This window comes from Pinus tabuliformis, chromosome 2_2 (genome assembly GCF_031772625.1).
Source record: "Pinus tabuliformis cultivar Carrire ecotype Pingquan chromosome 2_2, CPIR1, whole genome shotgun sequence".
NCBI classification, from domain to species: domain Eukaryota; kingdom Viridiplantae; phylum Streptophyta; class Pinopsida; order Pinales; family Pinaceae; genus Pinus; species Pinus tabuliformis.
In genome coordinates this window covers 406,585,554-406,598,585 of record NC_142300.1, presented here as the reverse complement: position 1 = coordinate 406,598,585, position 13,032 = coordinate 406,585,554, and the positions used below count along the sequence as shown (strand labels likewise).

Here is a 13,032-nt window from a genome sequence, read left to right as displayed (position 1 = left end):
TTCATCAGACACCCCCATTGGTTTAGTACCTGGATCTACCACGATCCACTGATCCTTATCCATCAACAGATCCTCCATCTTGAATTTCCACAACTCAAAACTCTAACCATTAAATTTCTCGATCTCTATCTTTCCACTGCTCACCATCTTCTTTCACCACCAGAATTGATCCCGCAGATCTCCCACTAAACAGGGTCTACCACAAGCTCGAGTGAAACCCCTCAGCAACAAAGGCGTCCCCTTGAAGCCAAAACAGCTATGATACCAAATGTAGGTTTTAACCCCATACAGAAATTACCTACGTACAAATTCTAAAACATAGAAAATAAACAATGTGAGAGCATAACACATAAAACACATATACATAGAGATTTTCCCCTGGATCCCAAAATCGGGACTACTGGCTTGATTTTTCATTATGTTCCTTTCAATGTTACAATACATATTTATACATACTGAAGCATCCAATACCATGGACCAAAAACCATTGCGTCCAAAACCATGTGTGAAAACCTTGCACAATACCATAGGTAGCCCAACCTAATATATGGTCCAAAAAAAAATTCCCGAGGCGTTGCCCCAGACCCCGTACAGGGGGGCTACCGAGCCCCCTCAAACCCCCATGTGACCCCCCTGTTGCGCAATCAGCATAATGAAGGGGGGACTTCGCCGCCCCACTAACCCTCGGGCTAGTCGTGGAAAGAATATAACACAACCCAACAAGGCTTACCTTGCCCATATGAGTGAGTATTGTAACCAAGAGCCAAGGGAAGAGGCCAATTTATATTATAATTATACTTATATATATGAATTTTCTCAGGGCCCAGGAATTTTAAAGATCTGGAGGAATAAGGTCCTTGGGCCCTCTTAAGCCATATGGCCATGTGCTAGAACCAGGCGTTGGGGGTCCATCAAACTTATGTAAATCGAAAACGAAGGTTTATCACTTGACTGATGGTGGGGATCTAATAATGGATCCCCCCTGCTAGATGAGAAAAGGGTGGGGGGCTACACGTTTTAATTATGTCCATCGGAACACTTAAGAGAATCAGAGTCATTGATAGAGGGTGAGTCGAACCAGGTCAGGGTCAAACCATGATTTTGTGAATCCCCTATTCTCCATACCTACACCATGTAGGGCTCGCATATTCCATTGATTTGGTGGTGAATGATATCGATTGTCGAATGAGATGTGTGAAAACTTGCGAGGGAAGCATGAATGCAAACCCGCCTGGTGATGTCGGCCAGGAAAGTGGGGGGGTCACTCAATTGAATATGAACTATTGATATGGTGAGGTCTTACTGGCCACCTGATATAGTCTAGGCCAATTCACTAGGTTTTTAATGTAATAGAAAAAAATTGATTTTACCAAGGGTCGGGACCTTGGTAGGGGCCCATGGTCATGTGGCATATAACATGGAAATGAGGGTGATGTGGCACCATGATGATGTATCATGCGGCATCCAAATTTATTCATTTGGCATGATCAGTTGGACCGAACATGAGTGCCACATGGCGCTCCCGAAGGAGGCCATGTGGAGGGTATGACATCAACATGATGTGGGTTTAAGGGAAGTTTCAAATGAGGCCACTTGGTGAAGCCCCAAGAGTATACTTTCGGGTTGATGTCGTAGTGGGGAGAGGAACCCACTCCACAGTCCATGTGCCATTTGTTTGTGTTTATGACTCAAAAGGGGTTTTTAACCTTATTACATTATACGCCATGGTAAGAAAGGGGGGTCTTCATGAGTGTGACATGGCATGGACGTGTCGGTAGTGATGGGAAGATCTGCCATGTAGAATTGAGTTGATGACATGGTAATTAGTTTAGATGACCACATGGGGACTATGTGGGTGCTATATGGCATGTTAGGAGGTCAGATTGGGTCAAATTTTATACCATTGGAAAGGTCTTGAAGAGACAAATATAATGGTGTTATTGGTTTTGTGTTTTGAAGAGTTTGTAAAAGAGCGAAAAATTTAGACCCCATTTCCATAACAAAACCTTTGAGATCATGTCATCTTAGTAACAATCACTTTCTACCCTTAGTATGGTCAATGGGTGATAAGGGGTATCTTGTAGGATTTCAACTTCACCATTCAGAAGGTTAATAAAAAAACGCATTATATATTATATTAATTATCAATTTGGATGTACACATAAAAGAATTGAAACACGAGATCTCAATACTTATACAAGCAAGGAGAGTTAGCATAACCATCATGGTTACTCCCCCATCATGTTATTAAACATAGGGAGGAACTTATTAGGAAACTTTATCTTAGGTCTTAAGAAATTAAATTATATTTCTAAACCTAGCTTATTGAAATTAAGTTTTCTGGTCAATCAAATATTTCTCAAGCGAGTATATTAGTGTGTGGGGTAATTGATAAATCTATATAATGTAGCCTACAACATGTAATTTGTTAGAAATGGGCCTTGTCACTAGATCATGGAATAAAGATAACTTAGAAAAGAAGACAAAAAACAAAGCTAATGAGTCATCACTAGTACTACCAAATTATATACATGATGATTTTATGATGTGTGTTATACTATTGATCTTAATTGAATTATACCTTCATTTTCATCCTAGTCCAATAATCCTTGTCCTCGGGATATTCTCTTTATATATCACCACCATATTGTTCTTGTCACATGTCTCATTTTGGTTCACCATGGAGCCTTTTAGTTGAACATTGGAATATCTCCATTAGAAACCCCTTCCATTGTTGTAATGAGATAGATTTGATCATTAATATGTATTTCATAAGCTACTCCATCACATCCTCCCATCATATGTCCATCGACATGTAGCCTACTAAAAATATATATAAATTTAAGTATTTATGAAACTTATGCAAACTATCTTTATTAGTTATTCATGAATCATCCAAAACACTTACCTTATCCCCAAATGAGTTATAACCTTTAGTTTTAGAATTTCCTTTCCCCCACTTTGGGGGTGTGTTTTTTCTCCTTTACTTACATATCAAACCATGACATGTCTTTCAATTTTGTTGTTTTCTCGTTCTATTAAATTTTAGTTTTCCATAACATTCTTCTCATGCTATGTTGAGACTCCTATGACCCAAAAAGAAGAAGTAAGACCGTTTATTGTTTTCAATATTCTAAAAGAAATTATTTGCATATATTGACTACAATGATAAATTGTACTTGAACAACTTAGTAGGTTTGGTGTTTAAATGATCATATCAACTAGAAGGTTTTTCCTTAACCTTTAATGGGTGAATTTTGTATGCAATACAGATGGAAGTCTATTCTTGAAATCTTAGTATTACTAGTTCATGGGTGCTTATCATTGTAAATCATTAAGGTATTGACTCTCTCTTGTACATGGACTATGGATGTAATATAAACCAGTGATTTCTAACAACTAATTGAATCATAAATATGATCCATAAACATATCATCATAGATAACATTAATGTTCAACTTTTTATATTCTAATAAGTTTTTAAAAATTAAATAAATAAATATTTTAGAATCTCTCACCTTTCATTCACCCGCCCTATATCTATTCATATTTATCTTTACTAATATATCTATTCATATTTATCTTTACTAATAAAATTTTTAAAGTATTCATTTTCCATACATTAAAATAAAAAACCAAAATCCCCTCATCTTCTAATAAAATAACAATCATACCACCCTTTCACTTCATTATACCGTTTGCTAAACTTATATGCTAATTTTAATATATAAACTTATTTAAAATTGATAATAAACAATATTATTATTATTATTATTTTTAAATTTTAAGTTACCCACCCTCGTCTCTTTCCAATAAAGAAAGAGCATAAAGCATGAAAGTAAAATGGTTGACACTTGAGTTATTGGTGTGTCAATTTCTACATCGCACTGCTTAGGTGGGAAGTGACTAATGCAGACATTGACATCCAATAACTCAAAAGCTAAATTGCAACACACAGGTGGCGGGAATAGGATAATGCAGTCCGAACATGAAAATCATTGCATGCCATATATCGTGTTCCATGTTAGAGTTTCCACGTACGTTTTGACATTTTTAGGCCGATAGGCTTTCCTATGCATCAACAATCGTCAACACTTTTATCCTGTTCCGTTGGATCAGGTGAGACACTTTCAACCGTTGATTTGAAGTGTGACTGCTTTTTCTAAATATCGGTTGAGCTGTTTACTGCTTTTTCCCATTCTTTTTTGTCACTCTTGAAAATATTTTTACTGCTTTTTACCTGCCATGAAAATATTTTTACTGCTTTTTCAGTGCGAGTTGTTATTGCTGTTCTTCTTCCCTGACTTTTGGCAAGCATTGTTCTTCTTCATTGGCTTTTGGTTTTTCTCTGCAAACTCCTCTGTCCACAGTAAGCTCATAGCGGGTTTCGACGACCTCTTCAACTTGGAAATCCAGAGTAAACGTGTCTGCTTTGACACCATATCCACTCAGAAGCTGATTATTTTTCAGGGTTCATTTAACAGGTATATTTTTTGCGTTAACAGGGTTTTCTTTTGATGCTCCTCTTTTTTGTTTCTGCTAAATACAATATGACTCTGTTCTTTGTATTTTACTCATTATTTCCTTTCGCATTCTACTGTTTTACTAGTTGCAGCTTCCCACAGTTTTCCTATCTATTTCACAGGCTTGTAGGCAGCCACAATTTATATCATTTACTGACTAATTTTCTCTCTTGCAAACTTTATTTCTCTGTTACGCTGCAGTTTGTTTTGCCTATGAGTATTAATATTACATTTTTGGTCTTTCGACAGGTGACTCGTTGGCTCAGCATGGGTGCCGAAATGCTTAGCGCACTTCCTCAGCCATTCCAACCGAGGGTTCTGACATCTAGGTGATTTCTGGACCACTGAGGTTTTATAAGATTGATTGGGGTTTTACCGCTGCAGAGGACGACCCAAGAACCGTTTCTATTATGACTTTTAGGCTTTTTGCTGCGAGCTTTAAATGTTCATGAATCTTTTATTACTATTCAGTTAAGTAAAAGGAGCAGACGACGAGCAGACCGCCTACACGGCGATCGACGCTGGGTTGGTGATGAACAATCCCACTGCGGCGGCCATAACCCATGTTCTGCATAAGAAGCAGGAGTTCCCATCTGTGGCAGGCATGGAGGATTTGCTGGTGCTTTCAATCGGAACCAGGCAGTTCGATCGGGCATACGATTACGACAAGGTGAAGCGATGGGGGGCTGCCCACTGGGCTAAGCCCATCTTCAAAATCGTGGGCGATGCGGTGTCAGACAATGTTGATCACGCCATGAGCATGGCATTCGGGCAAAGCAAGCGCAACTCCGTTAGGATTCAGGTAACCTGAAACTGAACGTCTCACGTTACTGTAGAGGTTCTGTGAAAAGATCAATAAATCAAAATTGGAGTAGATTGTAACTTAATTATCCTAACAGCAGCAAATTTCAAGATGCGTTTTTTTTTTAATTTATACCCATTTCTTGTTTTCTGAACAAGATCGTGCTTTGGGTATTAACAGGGGAGCGGATTCCCGGAGAAATGCATGGGTGATGCCCATGATCCGAGCAAAGAAAATGTGAAGATGCTGAACAATTTTGCAAACGGCATATTGAAGCAAAAGAGCCTGGAGTCTCTCCCCTTCGGAGGAAAACGAAAGCTCTCCCTCAGCAACGCCGAGAGGATCGACTGGCTCGCCGAACAGGTGGTTGAAGAGCATCTGTAAAGACTTTCGAGGCCCATTCCCACTGTACTGCTGAAGCAGCCGAGCCCTCCAAGCTCACTATCGAGCTCCGCACGCATATCGCCCTAACAATTCCCAATCATTCTTCAAAATGACTTGTTTTGATAGGAAGGGAGAAAAAAATCCGGAATGTAGGCACCCTCTGTAATTTTTTAGTGTTTTATATTGATGGGCCAAGTAGGTAATTAACGGTGTTTGTTAGATGGTTTTCTTTGCGGCTTCTGGATGTAGCTAATTAACGGCGTTGTTAGATGGTTTTTTCGAGCTGCAATTAGTGACCGGAAGTAGATGATTAACGGCATTGTTAGATAGGTTTTGCGATTAGCCATAGCCGTCGGCTTGCAAGCGATAAAAATCTGAGATCCGAGCCCAGCTGGGCTATTTGCTGTCTGTACATTATGGTCCTAATATGACTGTACGTGTGGGCATGACTGTTCACTGTAACTATATGTTCTCAAAGTGTGAAGTCAACTTAACTGTTATTATTATCTTTTTTGTTCGTGAAACAAGGGATTCACTTCCATGTATACATACTTTACATTTTTTTATTTAGGAAAAACATGTTTTTATTAATTAATTATATTTATAAGAATATTTGTTTTAAAATTAAATGAGATTTTCAAAATTTTAATTTATTTATCAATAATTATGAAACAAATGATAAGAATTTAACTTTTAAAAATTGTTTTAAAATATTCCACAGAGATTATTCACTATTTAATTTAATTTATGACTATTCTATATTTTTAACCATATAAAATATTCTATTAACTGAAACAATTATATATTAGGATTTTATTTATGGTCTCATTTATAGTTTTGGCTATGTATGTATAATCAATTTTTTAAAATTAATTTTAATTTAGAATTTTTTTAATATTTAGTTATTTATATAGTTTTTTAATAATAATTTTTTATAATAGATTTTTTTGTAAAAGCAAAGTTTAATACATCAAAAAAATATTACTTGCCTCTATTACATTTTAAAATAAATTCTTGTTTTACAGTATCATATAATTTTATGAAAGAAGTATTGTTGAAAATAAAAAAAGTAATAGGTGTGAAAATGTTTAGAAAGCAACCTATAGTAAAGAAGATCTCATTCATTGATATTTAAAAATTGAAATTTCAAAATATATAGTTTTTCATAATTTGGTAAGTTAGAAAGACAAAGTTGTTTGAGAATAAAAGTACAATATAACCAAATAATTAAAAAAATTGTTGTGACCATTTTTATTGGGTTTTTGAAAGAAATACATTTAAGGTAAAATAAGATGAACCTTGTATCTCTATAAAGGTTACAATATCTCTTTTTCTACTCATATTGGAAATGAAACAAATAGTAAGACTTGTTTTAGGGTTGGTTGGAAAAAAAAAAAAATTACAGTAGCAAATTTATAGTGATTTCCCATTTATCATATGATATATGAAAATGTATTTGTTTTTTATACAATCACACATTGTAATTTTTATTTCAAAATATCATGAGCTACAAATTAGTTTTCTCTCACATTACATTTTATGAGTTTAATTAACAGCCAGTCATCTCCATAGCGGAAGTTCAGACATTTTAGAGTTTTTAAATAACTAGATTCTTGTTATTCATTACATTGCATTGCAGTCCCATTCATTGTTAGTGGATTTGAAGAAGCTGCAACCTGCAGGAGGGGGTGTCCAGGCTTCAATGCTCATTCGTTAGACTTGAACCGACATCTCTTCTAGAGAAATTCAACAATTTTAATTTAATAATCCTATCGGCCTCTCTTTGTACCTTTTGGGACAATTGCTAGTATATATTTCCAATTAAATTTTAGTTGTTTTTCGTGCTGCAAAGTAAAGTGGTGTCTAAAATCTCTACACACCTACTCAATATCTCGCTTGCAAGAGAAGCGTTTACTAATTACACGACTGTGGATCACATGGGAGTGTTTAGTGCCCTTCGCGGTTGATGTTAATGACGGTATTGTCGTCTTTCCAAGTTCCAACTATCCAAAATTCCACGCCTTGTTCACTTTTGAATGGGAACACGATTAAATAGCTAGTTTTCCATTCAACCTAAAATCATCCCATGTCGCCATGTTAATATTCATTATTCTTCAATAAAATAAAATTAGAATTCTGTTTGATAAGATCTCTTTTACATTTAAAACGGAGATGGGTTAAAGTTATATAGTTGAAAGGAAGAGGTTTTTTTAGCTGAGAGAATCATTTTCATTTTACCACTTGTATGATCATATGTGTAAGTTTTTTTACTTGTATGACAAGATGTGTAAGTTGTTTTTTCTCTGTTTGTACTTTTTTAAAATAAAAATAAAAACCCCAATCAGGGTGTGGCAAGGAGACGAGAGACGAGGTGGGTCAAAGCGGATTGGAGGTAGAGGCACCAGAAGCCAACAACTTGGGCCCAAGGACAGATGGGGTATTGAAATATGGGAGGATGCGATGATAGGTGGGGCAGCACGTAGGACAGGGCAAGGCAAAGGAGGATACCGAGCTAGTATAGGCGTGGCCGAGGATGGAAGAGAGTGATAGAGGCTTGGGGCTAAGCGAGAGGGTGGGAAGACCAACGATGGCAAGTGGCACGGTCAAGAAGAAACCGGTGGCACGAGTGAAGTAATGGAAGGTAGTAATGGAAGGGTTAGGGGAACCTCATTCTGAGGAAATCAAATGAAAGATGGGCCATATGGAAGTTAGGTGGGGCAGTTGGACAAAGCAATAAGAGGCAAAGGAAGATGGGAGAGAATGTAGCTGCATGCAAAGGGAGAAGAAGAAAGAACATGAAGCGGAAGGTGGTGGTCGTGGGCTGGAGGATTTCGAGAGGATAATGGGCTTCGTCACAAAGTATTGGTATGTTACTCTGATTTCCCTTCTCGCTTGCATCACAGAAATGAATTATTCAAAGGAATTCGAGGAGTGGATTGAGGGAAGTCAAGACTCAGAATGAGTCGAGACATCGGTTGTGTGGGATTCTAACTTGACCGATTGGAGAGTCTATGCCTGGAATGCTGCTGGAGTGAGGGGGCTCAGGAAATCTATAGTGTATCTCTGGGTAGATGGGAATCGAGGGGATGAGGCTCAATGGGATGTCCATTGGGAATTCTATAATGGAGAGAGTAGGAAGCCTGCCGCTCCGGCCAAGTGGTACCTGAGGCATGGGAAGGAAGAAAGAATCATCACAGGCAGGGAGCCTGGAACCATCATGGTCAATGCAGCAAGGTTGTGGTTAGCCTGGCTCGATCTGAGCCCAAACCCGATTGATGGCTACGGACCTCATGGGATAAACAGGGGTAAAATTCAGGCGAGGGCACCTGAGAGGAGAGAGTCCTGGACCGGAACCTCAAATGTGACCCTGAATGCTGATAAGGAAACCCAAACTTGGGACTCCTACAGATCTGTAAATGCAGACCTACATGTTCCTGTTTGTTGGGGAGGGAATAAGCAGAGAGGAGAGGATTCGGGAGGCCAAAACCTGTTAGTCCTAGAGAAGGTAAGGGGGAAACTGGGGGAGAAGGAGGGCAACCCCAAGTCTCCAGGCCCGGAGCGAGTGGACAAGCCCAGGGTAGAGAAAATTAAGACCACTCTGTGTAAACGAATTCTGACTAATAAATAAATTTCTTTTGTTAATGTTTTAAGTATTAAAAAAACCAGGATGCAACACTATCAAGAGGTCTAGATCCTATATCGTGCTCTAGCAAGCAAGTCGGTACTAGTGAGCTACTCGAGAAAAGAAAAACAATGCAAGAAGGGAGACAGTATGGAAAAAGAGAGAAAAGAGGCGGGTAAAAGAGGAACCAAAGAAATAGGGAAGGTAGGGAAAAGAACAAAGAAAGGTGAAACAACCTCTAGCAGAGGCCCTAACAAAAGAGGCAGAAGGACTGGGAAGGAGCACATGCAGACCCTCATAAATGTGTATATGGCTGGAAATCTGCCAGAGGTAAGAGCTCAAATTGCAGAGTGGGAGAGGGAACTTAATGACAACATAACCAACCAGGACATAGAGACAGAAGAATGGGAAGCCATGGTGAAAGATCCAGGGAACACTAGAGGCCAACACATGTTGTTTCGGCAAACAATCCAGCAATACTGGGTTATGAAGAACATATTAGCCCGAGCAATGACACTATACAAGGAACAGGAGGTACAGGAGGAGGCCCGAACAACAGAGCTCAGCATGAAGGATCTTCATATAGAAATTGCTGCAATCCAGGTACAATTGTACATAAACAATCTCGCACTGAACAAAATCGAGCAAAGCATACAGGATATGAAGAGGAGCGAAATCTCGGGGTCCAGTGTGAAAGCCCCAGCCCCGGTGGATTCATCTGACGAGTCAAACAGGTCTCTAATCAGAATTTTGTTATATGTTGGTTAGCCTTTACTTTTCTAAGCTAGAGTTAATAGTAGATAGAACAACAAATGTTTCCTCGATGGTGTTGAAAAACTTATTTAAATTTTGGACAACATTTAACACAAACAAGAGACCAACATGCTTTCCTATGGGCAGGTTGATGCCACCTGTAATTTTTGTTAAAGATATTACTATGGTCTGATAATATTAATAGAGAAAGTACTACCAAGCTTACACACACACACAAAATTATGTTTTAAAAGGGTTGTGTAAGTTTCTTCGTCCTACCCCTTTAAATTAAAAATAAAAAATAAAAATTATGTTTTAAATAGAAAAATAATGTTTTCTGTAATTAAAAAATAAATATGCTCTAAAGTAATTAAAAATAAAACAAAATAAAATGTTATAATATATGTTAGATTTGAGACTTTTGTGATCCATAATGTAGATAAATGTTTTTTAGATTAATCACATTTTTAGGAAGAACCAACCTTAAAAATGTAATTAATCCCAAAGACATTTATCTATGCTATAATGTAATTAGAAGTAAAAAAATGTGTCAGTATAATTTTATATTTTTCAAAAATATTTTAACAAAATATTTAAATAAACTATTTGAAAATCTATGTTAACTAATTTAAGTCTATATTAACTTCATATATATCTATATATATAAGAAGAAAAAATGTTAAAATAAAATACTATAATGTTGTATATAAACAAATATTCAATGTGAATTATCAATAAAATATTTAATACAAATTAATCTTGACATATACTTTAAAAAATATTAATAATAAAAAACTTTTTCTAATTTGATAAAATATATGGATGTACATGTTATGTAAAATATTTTAATGCCAATTATCTATATGTTCTATATGATTTTAAAAAAATTATGTATATATTATGAAAATTTTAAAATTTTATGGTTAAAAAGCTTATTATATATATATATATATATATATATATATATATATATATATATATACTTTATTAATTAGTCAAAAATACAATTTAAATAATAAAAAATAATATTATATATATATATATATATACACTTTATTAATTAGTCAAAAATACAATTTAAATAAAATAATATTATATTTTGCACTCTAAAAAATTTAGGCCTGAAAAAATTTGATCTTTCTTAACTTATATTAAATATGTATTTTAAATAACTCTATACTAATAATAAATGCAATAAGTGAACGGTTAAATACATTAAATAATTAGTACAGCAATGCTAAAAGCTTGGTCTATATTAACGTGGCGAATTTCAAATTTTCAAATTTCCCTTGTTTAATGGTGTAGGGTATTTTAAATCGCTACTTAAATATATAGTAAATGGCCAACAATTAATTTACATTGTAATGCCCTTAAAATATTCTTTTGTTTAATGGTGTAGACCTTTTTAAATCGTGTTTTTTTTAACTCTGCTTAAATATGTACCATATTCTTTTGTTCAATGGTGTAGGCTTTTTTAAATTGCTACATAGGTTTTTTTTTTTAACTTAAATATGTAATATCTCGTGGCTATTGAGTGCACGACTTTTGTTGTGATAATTTGTCTCAAATTTTTTTCTATTTAATTCCTATCCATTGAAAATTTTCCCGTTAATATTTTAGCAGAATTAAAATTTGGGGTTTAGCTTCCTTGTAGCCGTCATAGATAGAAAGAAGTGATCAGAATTTATGATGAATATTTTCAGAGATCTATGTATTAATTTTTTATTTACTTGACATAATGAAAAATTATTTCATTTGAATTCATGTTTGGTTTAATTTGGCCTCATCAAATCAGGTTTCCTTATTATTGAAGCCACCCAATACAGATTTGATAGCACGACGGGGGAGCAGAGAGACCTCATTCGATCATAATAAATCACTTCTTCTTATTCGTGATGTCCAGTAAAGATCTAATGGCACGGTAGGGGAGCACAGAGGGAGCTCATTAGTTTGTCAATAGCTTCATTTTTTTTCTTTTTTTTTCCGAAGAGTTCCTTCAAGTAATATAAAAAATAGTACATTTACAGAAAGCTTCATTATCTCGGGAGTATGTGAGCCAGAAGTATGATAAGCTGAGTGTAAGCCAAAAAGACATCAAAAATCATCTAATACATGATCTATACCATCCCATCATTAAAATATAGTCTATAGGATACATACTAAGAGTGCATAAGACAACAATAGTGTAAACTAGAAATAGAAAAACAAAAAATCCCACACACAACCAAGGAAAGAGTGTTCAAATAGATTCTTGGAAGGCGGAGCAAGCCCTCCATGAAACGATAAGGCTCAGTTAAGCCAGCCTTAGATAGTCTATTTTCCACAGTTTTCTTTTCTCAGTATACATGAAAAATGGAATATGCAGTGAAAGATCCGAGAATGTGCTTGATCCTCCTTTCCCAACCCATATGTAGGGGAGGTTGAAAATTAAAAGTTCCCTTGATCACATCAATAAGAGATTTGGAATCCCTTTAGATATTCAGACACTGTAATTTCTTGTGTTGTGTAAACCAGAGTAGTCACCATAAAGCAATAAAATTCACCTCCATAAAGCAATAACCTTCGCCCCCATCAAGCAATAACCTCCTCTATAATGTTGGATCCAGAGCCACCATTCCACTAAAGATGAAATTGTTTACAAATATCAAGACTTAGTACATCACCACAACCACATCTGCCCTTCTATGCAGCTCCACCAAAGAAGCCAACGAGTAGCCATATCATAGGAGGCCTCAATCTATGGGAATGATCAAACACATGAGCAACATTATGAGAGGTGGCATTCATCCAAGTAAGAATCTTATGTATAATCTAGCGATAGTCAAATAGCCTCTCTTCAAACAGATTGCAAGCCTTCCAAATTTCCCAGATGGTGTTGAGGGAAGCTCCTTGTATTTTTTAGAAACAGTGCACCAATATATCATAGACTCTTCAAATTCCATGATGTA

The 13,032-nt window shown here is 35.9% G+C and overlaps 1 protein-coding gene across 1 annotated transcript; it reads left to right on the top strand.

Moving 5' to 3' along the window:
- The first annotated feature begins 4,245 nt into the window (after positions 1-4,245).
- On the top strand, positions 4,246-5,709 carry LOC149193009 (patatin-like protein 6). Its single transcript, XM_089407177.1, has 4 exons — positions 4,246-4,484; positions 4,908-4,924; positions 5,012-5,325; positions 5,506-5,709. Exons 1-4 carry the CDS (start codon positions 4,246-4,248, stop codon positions 5,707-5,709), a joined length of 774 nt encoding a protein of 257 aa, XP_089263303.1.
- Positions 5,710-13,032: the final 7,323 nt, after the last annotated feature.

What these genes read in the sequence shown, in the direction of transcription:
- LOC149193009 (XM_089407177.1), top strand. Translation starts at nt 4,246, where the DNA reads ATGAAAATATTTTTACTGCTTTTTCAGTGCGAGTTGTTATTGCTGTTC. An exon ending in GCAACTCCGTTAGGATTCAG is followed by an intron (nt 5,326 to 5,505) that starts GTAACCTGAAAC and finishes GGGTATTAACAG; the next exon opens with GGGAGCGGATTCCCGGAGAA.